At 35.3% G+C, this 19,243-nt stretch overlaps 1 protein-coding gene across 1 annotated transcript in view; it reads left to right on the plus strand.

Annotated features, from left to right (window-relative positions):
- Window positions 1–19,243, plus strand: part of LOC102801054 (meiosis regulator and mRNA stability factor 1-like) — a 38,672-nt gene that overhangs the window by 8,070 nt on the left and 11,359 nt on the right. The window contains exons 4-20 of the mRNA XM_085502484.1: window positions 157–386; window positions 947–1,064; window positions 1,871–2,037; window positions 2,919–3,088; window positions 4,185–4,351; window positions 4,815–5,080; window positions 9,268–9,468; window positions 10,311–10,477; window positions 10,961–11,041; window positions 11,343–11,522; window positions 12,164–12,334; window positions 12,998–13,173; window positions 13,650–13,867; window positions 14,790–14,897; window positions 17,979–18,101; window positions 18,382–18,427; window positions 18,693–18,895. Coding sequence (XP_085358610.1) covers window positions 157–386; window positions 947–1,064; window positions 1,871–2,037; window positions 2,919–3,088; window positions 4,185–4,351; window positions 4,815–5,080; window positions 9,268–9,468; window positions 10,311–10,477; window positions 10,961–11,041; window positions 11,343–11,522; window positions 12,164–12,334; window positions 12,998–13,173; window positions 13,650–13,867; window positions 14,790–14,897; window positions 17,979–18,101; window positions 18,382–18,427; window positions 18,693–18,895 — 2,792 coding nt within the window. The remainder of the gene's footprint in view (window positions 1–156; window positions 387–946; window positions 1,065–1,870; window positions 2,038–2,918; window positions 3,089–4,184; window positions 4,352–4,814; window positions 5,081–9,267; window positions 9,469–10,310; window positions 10,478–10,960; window positions 11,042–11,342; window positions 11,523–12,163; window positions 12,335–12,997; window positions 13,174–13,649; window positions 13,868–14,789; window positions 14,898–17,978; window positions 18,102–18,381; window positions 18,428–18,692; window positions 18,896–19,243) is intronic.

Here is a 19,243-nt window from a genome sequence, read left to right on the forward strand (position 1 = left end):
ATCATCATTGTCCTCTGTCACCATAGACTACAGTCACCTTTGAATAATGCATGCGTCAGTGTTCTATTGTCTGTTAGAATAATAATTAGAATGTCATGATAGGAAAATGGAAAATATTGTGATTATGAAAATTTAATGACTCATTGATATTGACAGATAAATCCGATTGTAGTTCTACCTGTACTGGTTCATCGGAATCTTTACCAGCTATTGGTGTCTTCTGGGATATTGAAAACTGTCCAGTATCGGCAAATAAATCGGCTCTCACAGTTGTACAGCGTGTCAGAGAGAAGTTCTTTTCTGGACATAGAGAGGCAGAGTTTATGTGTGTTTGTGATGTCAACAAAGAAAGTAAAACTGTCGTCCAGGAACTCAATGATGCCCAGGTAAAAATGAATTAAAAATAATCATGAAATCTTTGTTTACGATTACATTTATTTAGTTTTTCTTGGAATTTACTTTCATTATTTCTAGGGGCTAATCTAAAAAATTATAATCATGTTAATCAAAATCAAATACTGTAAAGGGGTTAATTATTCACTGGGTTTTAATTTTGTTATTTTCGCTGACTGGGAAATGCGCTAAATTAAAACCCAGTGAATATGTAAAATTTAGCATAGAACACATTATCTAAATGATAAAACCGTGAATTTCAAACCCACTGAATATGCCTGAAATGCAAAATCAGTGAAATTTAAACCCAGTGAAAATTAGTCATTTTACAGCAAGTTTCACTTGTTGTTTGATAAACAGAATTGTAATTATTTTTTTGGTCTTTTAAACACAAGGGAATCTGCACAAATTTTGCTGAAAGGTTGTCACTATAGACAGGTGGTCTTTATACACTGGTTGCTCTTACATATAGAGCTGGTCACAAACACATGTTTGACTGTATATCATACTGTAGGCACATTTTGATGTCTAATAATGTTATTTATGTATACAGGTCACTGTGGCACATATAAACGCAACTGCCAAGAATGCAGCGGATGATAAACTCCGTCAAAGCTTAAGAAGATTTGCTGACACTCACAATTCACCAGCTACTGTTGTACTTATTTCTGGTAAGTCATGCTATTTGTATGAATCATCGCATGTATGTATGTAAAACACTAAAGAATACAAGGAGCTACATGAATTCAACTTCTGACCATTGTGTGATTGGTTTGATAGGTTGTGCATATTCCTTTTCATATAACAATTTCTGAATCAAATTTCATATCACCTCCAAAATTACGTGTAGATGGACTATTTATTTAAGGGTTCCCCATTTGAAAATTGGGAGTGGTCTAGAGGATTCTTCGGGAAAAATTGCAAAATGTCTGCATGATGATAGAGTTTAGGAAAGTGTAAATAAAAAATTTGTTAGTCCCATTCAGACGCAGTCCAAAAACAGGGGACTTGTGTTTTAACCTCCGTGCAATTCCACCTGTATCTTTGACATGTCTGGTTTGATCACATTCAAACTTCACAAATACAACTCATATCTTGGGCGCCATATGTGTGTCCATTTGTTTCATGATCTGATTTGAGATTGCCAAATTTGCAATTCTGGAACTGGGAACATGGCTGTGTATGGGTAGAGTTTGTTCAAACATACATCGAAAATTATGAGGTCTTGCTACACATCATTTAGTTTTCAGATCTGATTTAAAATGGCTGACTGGTGGCCATTTTGTTTTAATGATTGTTGGTTTCTAACATTCTCTGACTGTTGGTGTTCAAACTTTATATATTTCTTAAACCAGAGAACTCACAGAATTTTGGCCCTACCCTGATTTCAAGTGGGTAACCTTTATTGTTATTTTTTTATGCATACTACTCAGTAACTGCAATCATATATGACGTCTTATTTATTCTGTATTCACAGGCGATGTCAATTTTGCTAATGATCTATCAGACCTTCGGCATCGACATAACTTAAAAATAATACTCGTACATCGACCTGAAGTTGCTGATGCATTGTTAGCATGTGCCCATGAAACACTATGTTACACTGATTTATTAAGTGATGTACCGTTTCGAGCTCCAGTTAAGGTAACTTCTTCACAGTTATTATAAATATTAATACTACTGTAAAATCTGTATTAGAAACCACAGCTTCTATTAAAATGGTACAATGAAACAGAAGGGATGTGGCTTCTATTAGAGCTTCTACACATTCGAGAAATGATAAATTTCTGGTTCTTTATTAATTATTCAAAAAGAATGGGTGTGACTTCTATTAGGGACGCGGCTTCTAATACAGATTTTACAGAAGCTATTATTGTGTGTGTGACTCAATAGATGAAGTAACCACTTAATTTTTTCTGCCAGGAATTTTCGAAATTCACAAAATTCTTGCAAATTTAAAGTAGTTATCCACGGTGGCTCATGCTACAATGTTTTTCACAGCCAAATATCAACTTGTTCAGCAGTTTTACAAATGGGGAGAAGATTGCATTATGAAAAAAGTCATGAAATTTGTCATGTACCAACTAGAATTATGGTCATGTGACCATTAATTGTTATGTTCATTTCTGTTCATATGATTGTGTTCAGGTCAGTAGTGACCAGCTGTTGCTATAATTTTGCATTTTTTCTGTTCTATATGTATTCTTTGTAATGTCTCTATAATAATACAACCACACTTGTGTCAAAAGCAAATCGGCCAATTTTCCTTCTAATGACGTTGCATATGTTTTCAACGTTTTTATACTAATTGAGGCCCCTGGGGCAAATAAGCTTTTTTGTTGTTGCTTACCAAGCTACCATCGTAAAATAATGTTCAGTAAAAAAAAATAAGCAAACAAAACCAATCAATGAATTAGTTAGTATAGATTGTGTGAAATATATGTATTGATTGTATGAAATAGATTTTATTTATATTTTATTAAGATACACTTCAGAATCATTGTAATATTTATTTTTGAATTTAGAATCATGGTGAATGCACTGAACTGTTAGTTGATAATATACCCACTGGTGTTGATACCAATCATATACGAAATAGACTGCTTAGACTCTCCAACAACTGTGGTGGGCGTGTCATTAGTGTTAAAGCAAATACAGCAGTGTTGAAATTTTCCACACCAGAGCATACAGCAAGGTAAGTGTGTGTGTGTGTGGGTGTGGGTGTGTGTTTGGATTGCTATATGTTGCGAGGACAAAAATACAGATATATACCTACTTCCGAGGACATACACACCTTCCGAGGACCTTTTTCATAGTCCTCGGAAAACATAATTTATATTAATAGTTAATTCGATTATTAATACGTTTTGCGTAGCTTAGGTTTAGTATCGGGGGAAGGTATGGTTCACGTTATATTAATATTAATATAATTGTACCATACCTTACCCCGATACTAAACCTAAGCTTCGCAAACATTTCTATGTTCAGTCACGGGATATTCAACTCTTGTTTAATTAAACCTAATTAAAATGCAATTCTCCATTGTATTGCATTGTAATTGAGTTTAATTAAACTCCAATTAAAACGCAACCCTATATAGGAACGCGTTTTAATCGAGTTCATATCGCAACTATATTAAAAGTTAATTCAACTATATTAAAAGTTAATCCAATGAAGTCCTCGGAACATATTGCAATACAAGTATGTGTGAGTGTGAGTGTGTGTGTGTGTGTGCCGTATGTGATTCGCTATACAGCTGGACTGTCACTTGTTAATTAATTCATCAACGAAAACGAAAAGAAAACAAGAAATTTTCCATGTTTTTATTAATGAAATTTTACTTAATTCATCTTTGAAAATTTGACAATAAATTTGAATTCACTTCATTTACTACCGATAGAGGGAACATAATTTAAAAATCTGGATTACATTGCTCGAAAAACAATAATTTCTTTCTTCTGAAAAGCTGAAATTCATCTATTGTGCAATATTGATGATAATGTGTTTATGACAGAGCAGTTTTTCTGGTGTAATTCAACTCTGTTATCTACCAAATCCACATTCATTAGAGTTAAAATTCAGTTAACGATACAAGGTCCTTAGGACCCCCTCACTCATAACAACAATCCTAACCATGCCCCTCCAGTGCTTCTTCCCCATTTCAATTGTATATACCCCGCTTCAGGGCACTTATAGCTATTTGGACGGGCATATCCAGTTTACTGCCTACAACTAAAAATATTGTAGTAACAATGAAAATTAAGTTGTATATTTAATTATGACAAATATAGGGCAAAGAAAAGACTTCAAGGAGAAGATGTATTTGGTAATAAAATATCAGTATCATTTGCCAATGGAAAGTCAAGATCACATAACGGAAAAAATGGCAATGGGTCTCAGAATAAAAAAGAAAAGGATAACAGCTCAACAGAAAATGACAGCGAGACTGATGAAACAGGTATGCTCTCCTAATAAACTAATATAAATTAATGCAGTAATATGGTCAGTTTTGCATGCATGATGCCTAAACCCTAAATGTCAAACATCCTGACACTTTCTGGAAGTACTGTTTGTTAACAGCAGTAATTTCAAATAAGGTACCTACATTTTTGCCATTTTGATCTGCTTTTGAACTGCAATGCCAAATAATTAAATTATTATCATTGGGAGTGAATTTGTCTACCTAAAAAGTACCAGGATGTGTGACCTTTAGGGGTCATACACAAGGAATATTGCTTTGACCTGGCTGACTAATGAATATGCATGTCATTCCTAATTACATAACACAGCAGTGTAATTTGCATAAGATTTCTTTTTGTCAGCATGCTGATGAATTGAAAATCAGTTCCGCTCAAACCTCACAGCAATGGAGTTCTACAGTGCTAGCTTGTATCGTTCTGATGTTCTTGTTCTTTCTCCAGGCAAGTTCAACCGTGGAGCTTTAATGATTCAACAACAACTGTACCAAGAGAAGCAAGAACATCAAAATGGGTTTGATCCCAGTCAAGTCTGTTACCAGTTTTCCAATGGTGAAAATGCACCATTACAACAAGCCATTGAAAATGAAGTCACAAAAGTAGAAGAAGATCCAGATAACAAGGAGAATCAGATTGATGCAACACCGGAGTACCCCAAGAGAATTGCACCTGTAGAACATGCTGTCTTCAAAAGACCTAGATCTTTACAGGTTTGTCTTTTCTACTGGGTTTTCTGATCATTTTTATGCTGTCTTCAAAAAACTTAGATCCGTACAGGTGTGTCTTCCCTACTGAGTTTTCTGATCATTTTATGCTGTCTTCAAAAGACCTAGATCTTTACAGGTTTGTCTTTTCTACTGGGTTTTCTGATCATTTTATGCTGTCTTCAAAAGACCTAGATCTTTACAGGTGTGTCTTCCCTCCTGAGTTTTCTGATCATTTTATGCTGTCTTCAAAAGACCTAGATCTTTACAGGTTTGTCTTCCCTACTGGGTTTTCAGATCATTTTTATGCTGTGTTTAAAAAACTTAGATCCGTACAGGTGTGTCTTCCCTACTGGGTTTTCTGATCATTTTTATGCTGTGTTCAAAAAAACTTGGTTCTTACAGGTGTGTTGCCCTACAAAGTTTTCTGATCATTTTTTATGTTGTGTTTAAAAAACCTAGTTCCTTACACGTTTGTCTTCCCTACTGAGTTTTCTGATCATTTTTATGCTGTGTTCAAAAACTTGGTTCTTACAGGTGTGTTGCCCTACAAAGTTTTCTGATCATTTTTTATGTTGTGTTTAAAAAACCTAGTTCCTTACACGTTTGTCTTCCCTACTGGGTTTTCTGATCATTTTTATGCTGTGTTCAAAAACTTGGTTCTTACAGGTGTGTTGCCCTACAAAGTTTTCTGATCATTTTTTATGTTGTGTTTAAAAAACCTAGTTCCTTACACGTTTGTCTTCCCTACTGAGTTTTCTGATCATTTTTATGCTGTGTTCAAAAACTTGGTTCTTACAGGTGTGTTGCCCTACAAAGTTTTCTGATCATTTTTTATGTTGTGTTTAAAAAACCTAGTTCCTTACACGTTTGTCTTCCCTACTGAGTTTTCTGATCATTTTATGCTGTGTTCAAAAAACCTAGATCTTTACAGGTGTGTCTTCCCTCCTGAGTTTTCTGATCATTTTATGCTGTGTTCAAAAAACCTAGTTCCTTACACGGGTGTCTTCCCTACTGAGTTTTCTGATCATTTTATGCTGTGTTCAAAAAATCTAGTTCCTTACAGGTGTGTCTTCCCTACTGAGTTTTCTGATCATTTTTATGCTGTGTTCAAAAAATCTAGTTCCTTACAGGTGTGTCTTCCCTACTGAGTTTTCTGATCATTTTATGCTGTGTTTAAAAAACCTAGTTCCTTACACGGGTGTCTTCCCTACTGAGTTTTCTGATCATTTTATGCTGTGTTAAAAAAATCTAGTTCCTTACAGGTGTGTCTTCCCTACTGAGTTTTCTGATCATTTTTATGCTGTGTTTAAAAAACTTAGATCCGTACAGGCGTGTCTTCCCTACTGAGTTTTCTGATCATTTTTATGCTGTGTTCAAAAAAACTTGGTTCTTACAGGTGTGTTGCCCTACAAAGTTTTCTGATCATTTTTTATGTTGTGTTTAAAAAACCTAGTTCCTTACACGTTTGTCTTCCCTACTGAGTTTTCTGATCATTTTATGCTGTGTTCAAAAACCTAGTTCCTTACACGGGTGTCTTCCCTACTGAGTTTTCTGATCATTTTATGCTGTGTTCAAAAACCTTAGATCCGTACAGGCGTGTCTCCCCTACTGAGTTTTCTGATCATTTTTATGCTGTGTTCAAAAAACCTAGTTCCTTACAGGTGTGTCTTCCCTACTGAGTTTTCTGATCATTTTTATGCTGTGTTCAAAAAACCTAGTTCCTTACAGGTGTGTCTTCCCTCCTGAGTTTTCTGATCATTTTATGATGTGTTCAAAAACCTAGTTCCTTACACGGGTGTCTTCTCTACTGAGTTTTCTGATCATTTTATGCTGTGTTCAAAAAACTTAGATCCGTACAGGCGTGTCTTCCCTACTGAGTTTTCTGATCATTTTTATGCTGTGTTCAAAAAACCTAGTTCCTTACAGGTGTGTCTTCCCTACGGAGTTTTCTGATCATTTTTATGCTGTGTTCAAAAAACCTAGTTCCTTACAGGTGTGTCTTCCCTACTGAGTTTTCTGATCATTTTTATGCTGTGTTCAAAAAACCTAGATCTGTACAGGTGTGTCTTCCCTACTGAGTTTTCTGATCATTTTATGCTGTGTTTAAAAAACCTAGTTCCTTACACGGGTGTCTTCCCTACTGAGTTTTCTGATCATTTTATGCTGTGTTCAAAAACCCTAGATCCGTACAGGCGTGTCTTCCCTACTGAGTTTTCTGATCATTTTTATGCTGTGTTCAAAAAACCTAGATCCCTACAGGTGTGTCTTCCCTACTGAGTTTTCTGATCATTTTTATGCTGTGTTCAAAAAACCTAGTTCCTTATACGGGTGTCTTCCCTACTGATTTTTCTGATCATTTTTATGCTGTGTTCAAAAAACCTAGATCCGTACAGGTGTGTCTTCCCTACTGAGTTTTCTGATCATTTTTATGCTGTGTTTAAAAAACCTAGATCCCTACAGGTGTGTCTTCCCTACTGAGTTTTCTGATCATTTTTATGCTGTGTTCAAAAAACCTAGATCTGTACAGGTGTGTCTTCCCTACTGAGTTTTCTGATCATTTTTATGCTGTGTTCAAAAAACCTAGATCTGTACAGGTGTGTCTTCCCTACTGAGTTTTCTGATCATTTTATGCTGTGTTCAAAAAACTTAGATCCGTACAGGCGTGTCTTCCCTACTGAGTTTTCTGATCATTTTTATGCTGTGTTCAAAAAACCTAGTTCCTTACACGGGTGTCTTCCCCATCTGAGTTTTCAGATCATTTTATGCTGTGTTCAAAAAACCTAGATCCGTACAGGCGTGTCTTCCCTACTGAGTTTTCTGATCATTTTATGCTGTGTTTAAAAAACCTAGTTCCTTACACGGGTGTCTTCCCTACTGAGTTTTCTGATCATTTTATGCTGTGTTCAAAAAACCTAGATCCGTACAGGCGTGTCTTCCCTACTGAGTTTTCTGATCATTTTTATGCTGTGTTCAAAAAACCTAGATCCCTACAGGTGTGTCTTCCCTACTGAGTTTTCTGATCATTTTTATGCTGTGTTTAAAAAACCTAGATCCGTACACGTGTGTCTTCCCTACTGAGTTTTCTGATCATTTTTATGCTGTGTTTAAAAAACCTAGATATTTACAGGCGTGTCTTCCCTACTGAGTTTTCTGATCATTTTTATGCTGTGTTCAAAAAACCTAGATCCGTACAGGTGTGTCTTCCCTACTGAGTTTTCTAATAATTTTTATGCTGTGTTTAAAAAACCAAGATCCTTACAGGTGTGTCTTCCCTACCAAGTTTTCTGTTATTTTTGTGCCCATTGAATCATTCACCTTTTCCCACTTTTGTGCAATCAAAGATGATGGCAGGTAATTTCTGGATCATGGTTGATCATTCAGGATCAAACTGGATCTCTGGCAGTCATATCTTCTATGTTAAGTCATACTTATGATACACTCAATCGATAGAAAGATGTCAGTTTTAATAAACTCTTTGACATTACTTAATCATGACCCCAGATTCAAGGTGTAATGTAAGTATGGTTTCACTATGTAAAATATCAGATTATCACCATTGTGAGTCTGATCCACTTTTTCATTACCTAACAATCTATTCAGATAATAGTGATGACTTGCCTTGAAACATTATTGTGAATAATTAGTAACTATCCTCTGTAAACCACTGTAATCTAAAGAGTGACACATTTTTATGATATTTGCAAGTTTATGGAAATTGAGAAATTTTGTTTCACTGGTGTCAAATTTTGTCTTCATGTGTATGCCATTAAATCATAAAATCACAAAAGTTCTATCAGGGAAAATTAAACTATACACATTTCCAATAGTGCAGTCTTACTTGTATTACAAGTATGCACGGATTGTTTTGAACAAGGGCACAGTGCCCTCATGCCATGGTCATGCGGTCCTTACCCTGGAAGCAGATGCTCTGGCAACCATAAAATTCTGATTGATCAGGGATCACATGTGGCCACAGTCTTCAACTGTGACCTGTCTAATAGTAATTTTGGCCCCAAATAAGCCCATAGAATGCTTTATTTTTGCTTAGAATTATCAAAAACACCCTGGTAAGGAAAACCCTATCTCCCACACTTGGTGGCACCGCTGAATTGCAGTGCTCCCTCTTGCATTTTTTTTTCTAGAAAAACCCCTATGTATGTATGTATGTGTGTCTTCTTTTTTTCCTCCAGAGTCCTGTAACTGTGCAACCTGTCTATGGTCCCATTCCAACATACAGAATATCACCAATACCCTCCTGTATGCTGAGCACAGCACCAACAATTCCTCAGTATCCCAGTGGAATTGAAATATTAGTCAGTAACTTGGATGAGAATTTACCTAAGAGAGAACTTAGAAGAATCTTATTATCTGTTTTCAGAGAACATTGCAAGGTAAGAATCATTTTGTTAATAAATGGAAGACTGGTTTCTGTTTTTAATGTCTTTAAATTGTTCATGATTATTGTATTCTTTGTATGTCACCATACAAATCATCTTGTTAATACAAGAAAGACCATTGTGGACTGGTTTCTGTTTTTAATGTCTTTAAATTGTTCATGATTATTGTATTCTTTGTATGTCACCATACAAATCATCTTGTTAATATAAGAAAGATCATTGTGGACTGGTTTCTGTTTTTAATGTCTTTAAATTGTTCATGATTATTGTATTCTTTGTATGTCACCATACAAATCATCTTTTTAGTTATTAATACAAGAAAGACCATTGTGGACTGGTTTCTGTTTTTAATATCTTTAAATTGTTCATGATTATTGTATTCTTTGTATGTCACCATACAAATCATCTTGTTAATACAAGAAAGACCATTGTGGACTGGTTTCTGTTTTTGAGGTCTTTAAATTGTTCATGATTATTGTATTCTTTGTATGTTATCATATTTGCCTTTGCTAATATCTGTTTTACATAATAATGCATAGCTGTTGATGAATAATTGAAGAATTATTAGGTTGTTGGTGGTATCACATACTGTTTTTCAACAATATGTTTTTGAATTGCTGGCAGCCACCCAGTAGATATTTGCATTACATGCATCTTTCCTCAGATAAATTTTATAATTTTTTTTTTCATATTCAACAAACAAAATGTTTTTGAAATGTTCAGTAGATCCGTTATTTCATACTGATAATAAAAAAAATATGGTATTATGATCATAGACACTAATGTCATTCACTAAGGTAACAAGATTGGTATTAGTTTTACGCTTTGTGTTTCAGGTATTGCATGTTGCATTAAGTAGCGGCCCGTTACAAGCAGTGGTACGGGTACCGAGAATGGCTGACGCTCACATTGCTATTGCGCATATTAACAGGCATAAAATTGGAAGTAAAAGGGTTAATGTAACCCTTGCACCTAATCCTAACTCTGGATTAGATTACTTGAGGTGAGAATATTTACCAGTCTACTCCAAAAGGCACTTTCTACATTTCTCAATTTTAGACAGATTATATCTAAAAGATACGGGTAATGTGAAAAAGGCCAAAAAAAAGTTTATTCAATACAACAACAAGATATTTGTTCAGCATTTAACCTTAAATAATGCTTGCTGATACAGGCTTTAAAGTTAGATTTGGATTTACAAAACATCCTCTAAAACAGAAAACAATCAAATCTTCATTCTAATATATGCGACTCATTTGATTGGTGCTCGACATTGAAGAAAAAAAAAGATGTGGGGTTCAGGTTAAAAACTAACTAAGTGAGATGAGGAATTCTTTTTTTGTCTTGTAAGAAATGGTTGAAATACGTAAATGCCGATCAAAACATTAATTCAGTCACATTTGTGTAGCATATCAAGGGTTATATCCTGTAATGTAAATCATGTTCTACTAATAATACTTATAAATCTTGTCATCTTTCCAACCAGAAATCAAGTAGTATCCATTTTAAGTGATATTCATGGTGGAAGTCTTCCTTTGTTCAAATTCTCAGAAATCTATGATAATAGGTAACTATGACAATCAATATATATACACAATGTGTTTTCCATTTTTGCTGCTAGTAATTTTTCTGATTTGAATATTTTATTTTATTCGTAAAAAATCAAATTTGCAAATGACGTTGACACTCTTTTGTAGAATTAGAAAGAAAATTTTCACTGTTAAAAAATTCTCCTGTGAAATGAAACTGTACAGTATTCAGCATGTGTGAAATTCATTGTTTTATTACTCAAATTTGAACATGTACTTCACTGTGACTAGGATGCTTCAAACATCTTCTGAAAGACAATCACTGTGTTCTGTTTTTAGGTTTAAACGTCCATTACATGTTTCTGATTTGTATCAAATTCCGGATACTGTGATTATACAGGACACTCCAACAGGACGCATGGTGTCATTAACATACTATGTATGCAAAGCAGACAAACTGCCGCAACTACCAACAGGATCTCGGAACTCACCAATTATTATCAGTCCTATTCCATCCAGGTAAATATAAGATAACAATATTATTATACTATAATACTTAAAGATGGCTGACTGGTGCTATTTTAGTGGTAAAAATGTACTAAAATCAAGAATCTTCTAATCTGAATCTTGGATTAATTTTGTTCATACTTATATACATGGAATCTTGATGCATGTTAAAAGGGCCAATTGACAGCAATTTCATTTTAAATAATGATGCCTTTATGGTTGATAACATTAACCAAACAGCCTTATTTTGAGACAGGACAGGAAAATACTTGTATGACAAAAACAAATTGATGCTGCACGAAGACGTAAAATGACCTTTAAAATTGTGGTCATTTGCACTATTTTCTTTGGAGTGGTAAAATCTTATACGAGGTTTAATGGCTATTGGCACACCCGTTAGTATTTCCTGCTTGCTAGACTCATTTTGCATATGTACCTCTGGACTAATTTTATTCAAACTTATCATTGTCATAAAATTTTTGCATAATGTAATTCAAGATGTCTGACTGGTGATCAGTTCATTGTAAAAATGAATGAAATTGCTTTTGCAGAACCAGGTCTAATCACATGTTGTTTGCGTACTTGTGTTAATCACCGTTAATAGCTTTTCATGTACAGTTACTGTTAATGTTTTCATTTTGTTTTGTATATAGAGAGCCAACCCCTGAGCCATGTGAAGAGTATTGTTCTGTACATGATGAGTGCACTGAGGGGGATTATACTTCCCGTGGTGAGAATCCATGTATTGTGGAACCACTGAAAACATTCTCTGCACAAGTCCATACATTATTACAAATCCATGATGGTAGAATGCCTCTTATTAGGTAAGTATGTAATGAAGAAGGGCTATTGCCTTAAAGGCCCATGTATACTATAAATACGCTCCTAAACAATAGGGATTATTTCCTTGCTTGTCACACTGTAGTAAACAGCTCCAGCCAAGCTCTGGTAAAAACGCGTTTTCTCGAACTTACAGGTCGATTATGTCGTGCCAAAGTGGATGCATGTGACTATGAATATCACAGCAGTGACTGTGTGTAGTATTTATGACAATAAATAGTGTACGAGTTGAGATTTTAGTGAATAAAAGTCAAAAACACGAACCGGGGAAAGGGACGCGCTACTAATCTTGAATAATTAACTACTGCCAATCAAAGTCACATGATGTTGGACCGCTGAAACGGGATGCGGCATAGGCTATGCAAGTGATTAACAACACTCATTAGCATAGCCACACCTCCAATTCACACTTGCCCGGGGCAAGTGAATTGGGCCTTTAAACGACTGGCTATTTTGTATAGTCAGGACGATTACCACATATTGCCTGTTATATATCATACAAGTATATTATTACACGACCTCCCAACAATTTGTGTTGCTTACATAGGATTGCTGACATCACAATAATATTATTACTGTAATGCTGAAAATATTGATATCCTTCTTGATCATCATATATCATCGTGTATTGATGCATTTCATTACAGCTTTGCCATATGTTATGCCACTGAGTTTAGACTGTTAAAAATGGATGACAATAATGGTGTACCATTGGAACACTTACTGACGTGCATTCAGGGTGTTAGAGTAGCTATAAGTAGACAAGGATTCAAGACTGTATGCTGGACCCAAAATAATTGTAGACCACCCACTCCTGCACCAGGTAAAACAATCTCCTGCCTTCATTATTGTTTGAGGCTCATGCTTTCATTCAAAATACTGCACATATCAATGCTGAAATTATTATGGAAAGAGTTCTTTTTGTACACCCAGCCCCTAACAAGGTTATTACAGATTGGAATGCATTGAAGGACTTATTTGTAGTGCACATGCATGTTATTACGGATTGGAATATATTGAAGGACTTATTTTTAGTGCACATGCATGTTATTACAGATTGGAATACATTGAAGGACTTATTTTTAGTGCACATGCATGTTATTACAGATTGGAATACATTGAAGGACTTATTTTTAGTGCACATGCATGTTAAGTCACTGAGAATGCATTGAATTATGGGAAAAATCACTGCATATCAACACCAAATCTTGCATATACATGTATGGCATGACTACCACCACCCTTTAAATAAACACACCAATATCAATGCATGTTCACTGTGTTTGTTTTCTACTTCAGGTGGTGTTTTGAGAAGTCCCAGTCCAATCTTAACACCTCAGTTATTCCAGTTCAGTAAAGAAGTAGTCGAACTGCTGAAAAACAGTTCACATTGTCGAATGTCTTTCAGTAAATTCATTCCTGCTTACCATCATCACTTTGGTAGGCAGTGTAGAGTGGCTGAATATGGTTTTACTAAACTCATTGAATTATTTGATGCTATACCTCATATTATACAGGTAGGTATATCCTATATATTTGACGAGTGACACACTTTTGCACAACATACATGTATATATCTTACTGACAGATAATTTCGACTATTGTACATCAAGCACGGAAAACAAATTGAATGCAATTTACTCTTGAAATTTTCTCTCGTTTGTGGTTAACTGTCGCCAACTTCAACACACTCAAGACTATTGACATTGCTTTCTTTTGTTTTTCTTTTGTTTACATTTGAATTGCTATTAGATGACAGAAATATAATTTTGTCCCTCGAACGCAAACGTTCACACAGTGCCAATAGATTTTTTGTTGCTATTTTGCCCAGTCATCTCATTAAATTATTACTACAAGCACAGTTGCTTGTAACATAAAAATAAATAAAAATTTTATTTTAAGAAATTGTATATACACATGTACACGAGGCCCAACAATATCCCGCTGTCTGATGAGTTGATTTATTTTTATGTTACAAGCAACTGTGCTACAAGCAAAAAAATACTGCAAAGTATGTATGCCATCCTGGAAATACTACATAATCTTTCCATATTTGGAATTTACATTTCCTAATAATATAGGATGCAGATATACTGCAAAATACTGCCTAATTATGGCCTAATTATGGCCTAATTATGGCCTAATTATGGCCTAATTATGGCCTAATTATGGCCTAATTATGTAATGTATAGCCTGACAAGTCGCGCGATTTGTGCCCTCCGCGGTGCTCCAAACCCAACACAGGCCTGACAGAACAATGTAGTTTTTCACTTCCGAATGTCAGATAGTAACAGCCATCAAAGAGTAGCCATTCATGGCAAAGTTTATTTGTTTGTCTACATAATGTGTGATAAGGTGCTGGTATTTTTGTTTATTTCCCTGTTGTTGGATTACCTCCACGGTCCATCAAAAATTGCAATATTTATTTTACCATTGCAGGTAATGGGGGTGTATTGCGCCAAAACGTTAACTCTGACCCACAGATCTCAAGTAAAGCGTTTTACTCAGGATCTTCTCAAAGTCTTGAAATCCCAAGCAAGTAAACTGGTGAGTTATTTGTTCTGAATAATGTACTGTAGCTCAGTCTGTTCACATGTTACAAACATGTAGCTCAGTCTGTTCACATGTTACAAACATGTAGCTCAGTCTGTTCACATGTTACAAACATGTAGCTCAGTCTGTTCACATGTTACAAACATGTAGCTCAGTCTGTTCACATGTTACAAACATGTAGCTCAGTCTGTTCACATGTTACAAACACATAGCTCAGTCTGTTCACATGTTACAAACATGTAGCTCAGTCTGTTCACATGTTACAAGCATGTAGCTCAGTCTGTTCACATGTTACAAACACATAGCTCAGTCTGTTCACATGTTACAAACATGTAGCTCAGTCTGTTCACATGTTACAAACACATAGCTCAGTCTGTTCACATGTTACAAACATGTAGCTCAGTCTGTTCACATGTTACAAACACATAGCTCAGTCTGTTCACATGTTACAAACACATAGCTCAGTCTGTTCACATGTTACAAACATGTAGCTCAGTCTGTTCACATGTTACAAACATGTAGCTCAGTCTGTTCACATGTTACAAACATGTAGCTCAGTCTGTTCACATGTTACAAACATGTAGCTCAGTCTGTTCACATGTTACAAACACATAGCTCAGTCTGTTCACATGTTACAAACATGTAGCTCAGTCTGTTCACATGTTACAAGCATGTAGCTCAGTCTGTTCACATGTTACAAGCATGTAGCTCAGTCTGTTCACATGTTACAAACATGTAGCTCAGTCTGTTCACATGTTACAAACATGTAGCTCAGTCTGTTCACATGTTACAAACACATAGCTCAGTCTGTTCACATGTTACAAACATGTAGCTCAGTCTGTTCACATGTTACAAACATGTAGCTCAGTCTGTTCACATGTTACAAACACATAGCTCAGTCTGTTCACATGTTACAAACACATAGCTCAGTCTGTTCACATGTTACAAGCATGTAGCTCAGTCTGTTCACATGTTGCTCAGTCTATTCACATGTTCCAAGCATGTAAGTAAAAACAGTAGTGTGAAAGAAATGTGAAATTAGAATTTCATATCAACTAAAAATAGAAATACCGTACTTATCCTGGTAAGAGCCCATGCCTGGACAAACGCCCACCCCCTACTTTTGACACAATAAAGAAGTTGAGGTCATATCCGGGCACACGCCCAGGGGGTCGTTTTCTACATATAAAAACAAAAAATTATTTATTTATAAAAATTGTTAGTTGCGTAAAACAAGGGGTGAACGCAAAATAGCTGTGACAGCTTTTTGCCTTCAGGGCAGAGCGTTCACCGCTGTTTTTTTTCAGAATCATAACAGTCAACAAGTCTATAAAAATAAATGTTAAAGCAGAAACGGTAGTTCTCTTTTAAGTCCAATTGCTTTGATATTACATATATAGGTACTACATGTGGATCTCTCTCAGATTTGTTCATTTTGTAATGATATCTTCAATTCTCTAAATTTGGTGAATATTTTTGTCATTTTTGGTAAAAAGTGATATTTTCGACTTCTTGTTAAAAACCACAATCATTTATGGTGAAAAATGATATTTTTGAATTCTTGTTTAAAACAGCAAGTCCCATTGCATTGATACTATGCATATTGTTCATTTTCTAATATATCTTCTGTTCTTTAATTGAAATGTGCATTGCTAACAGCATAGCTATCTCAGCCGAGAGGCTGCTTGTTGAAATATGTCGTGGCCCTGTCGGCCGTTTGGTTTGTGCTTCCTTAGAAGCGATTCAAGCAAATCGTATAAGGAGAGCCGCTAAGCAAGTGTTGCATTCGTTCGGCTTTAGCGTCGTCAACAATGAAAACAATGTTGCAATATTGTAGCAACCCGTACCTGGGAGAATGGTTGAAATCACGTTATTTTGGCTTTATAAATATTGTGTAGCAGCTTGCGAATCCATAACTAGGGCCAGCAATTTTGCAATGTCACGCCGAAGACTGCCAATTTTTTTACCATCTTTTATCACCGCTATTGTCACGATTTGACCTTTATGATGAAATACTAGTAGTGATGTCATTCTTAGCCAATCAGTAAAGCAGATGCATAGAGGTCAAAGATGATTGCTAGACTGTAAACAAAGGCATCGTGTGCCATTGCAGCAGAGCGACCCTATTTTTTTCTTGTCTCTTTATTATGATTAGACATGAATGAAAAGTGCCAAGCTTACAGACTGCGAAATCTGTGGATTAAAAATGCTAAGTCCAAATTGTGTGGGACGATATCAACGAACTTCAGGAATAAGTTGTAGGGATTTTGTTCGACGGCTACAGTGACGCCGACTTGGACATTTGAGGGTTTTGAGTTTGACGAAGATGGCAATGAACGTACAAATAAAGATCTGAGAAGTTTTTTCAAACAGCTATGAATTTTTATAATTTTTACTGTGTAAATTTGTAAATTATTATTGATCTTGTATGACGGTTGATTCGTAATTTGTCGAAACCCGAAATCATTTTACGCAGTTTAACCCCAGACATTTTAATTCATTTTAGTTCATGCGTATTGGGCGTGTTTGTCGGCGGGAAAATCCTAATTCAAATGATTCCTCAGTGTCGATTTTTATTATTTCTGGTTTATTTGTCACATTATAAGCAATACATTATTTTTGTTTTACTTCTAGTGTTGCATATTGTTCATTTATTTCCGTTTCATGTTTGTATTTGCCGTTCTATTCCCTGCCGCAGTTCGATCTGCGTGTTGTCAACTTTCGTTTTTTTTTGCCGGGGATCTCCCGGCAAATGCCCACCTCTAATTTTTGGCAATTTTCCATGTTCAGGACCCTGGGCTTATACCCGGATAAATACGATAGAAATAGAATCTAGAAGTCATGTTCTGCAAACATGGTCTTGAGTGATCATAAAAATTTTGTTTGATTTTGGTGATTACTTGGACACCACAACTTTCTATTTGTCAAGTGCAGACTAGCTTCATGTCCTCAATATATGATCCTTCTTGAACCATTTGATATATCAATTTTCATAGTGTTAATAAGAATTTGATCATAGAAAGCTTTACCATTGTTTTGCTATGTTTTGAATAATTTCCATTTTGTTTTTACCAGGTGTGTATGGCAGAATTTCCTGTCGCTTATCAACGATGTTTTGCCAGAGACTGGCATGTAACTGACTATGGTGTCTGTGAATTACAAGATTTATTGAATGAACTTGCTGAGAACACAGTCATGGTATGTGATATCTGATAACATTGATGTATATTTCCTAGGTTGAATTTTGCTGAATTTATGTTGCATAGATTGTGAATTTAGTGTAATCAGCTGTTAATGAAATAAGCAATAGTAAATAAATAAGCTTTATGCATGAAACCACGACTAATTCCTAGATTGTCGTCCAGCTGCTAGTGAATGAGCATAAAAAATGGTTTGAATGAATATATTTTTGGGATAGTTTCTATGTTACTATACTATGTATCGTTTGAAGATTTAATAACTTGCAATTTATTTTCAGATATCTGGATATGGTGACGAGATGGTAATTTCTATTCCCAGGAGAGGTAATAATATGTCAATTTTTGATGTTATCGAGTAAAGTTGCACTGGCTCAGTATATATGAACTTGTTTACCTATATCAGTCAAATTCACTGAAATTGTTACCACCATTGAACCCAGCATGTGTGTGAATGAGAAACCACTGTGACAAAATTTTCTTGTCCATTGCATGCAACTATCACTTTAGTTTTGATGATAGTCTGTCAGCAGAATGCAATCATCTTCACACTTTAGCTTAATTTATCAAAAATCATTGTTTTTTCTCACAGATCAGACTCCAGAAGAAATTATTAAGACCAAAAAATTTGCAAAGGATGTGATAGATATGTTGCGTCACCAGCCAAGATTTCGTATGGCTTTTTCACGGTTCATTCCTGCTTATCATCATCATTTTGGACGGCAGTGCAGAGTAGCTGATTATGGCTTTAATAAGTTGATTGAATTATTTGAAGCTCTTAATGACACTGTTAAGGTATGTCATTCAAATCTTTGATTTTTTGATTTTCTGTACTGATTTGGAATCTTACAACCAAATTATTCATTATTCAATGACTGGTTGGAACACACTGCGAGCAGTTAGTGCTTGAAGCCAACTCAATGAGTAGATTACTAAACATAATTCCATTCACAGACAGTAAATTTACTGCTTGAGTTGTAAGATTATCTTATCTTATCTTGTCAAGTCAGTGTAGAGGTACATGGAGCTGGCAGGATATGCTTTACCAGTTGCCAGTACTGCATTAGAAGCTGTATTCTAATAGAAGTCGCACCCATTCTTTTTGAACAATTGAGAAGCAAAAATTCCATCATTGTGTATTTG

Source organism: Saccoglossus kowalevskii, chromosome 8 (genome assembly GCF_978046115.1).
Source record: "Saccoglossus kowalevskii chromosome 8, keSacKowa6.1, whole genome shotgun sequence".
NCBI classification, from domain to species: domain Eukaryota; kingdom Metazoa; phylum Hemichordata; class Enteropneusta; family Harrimaniidae; genus Saccoglossus; species Saccoglossus kowalevskii.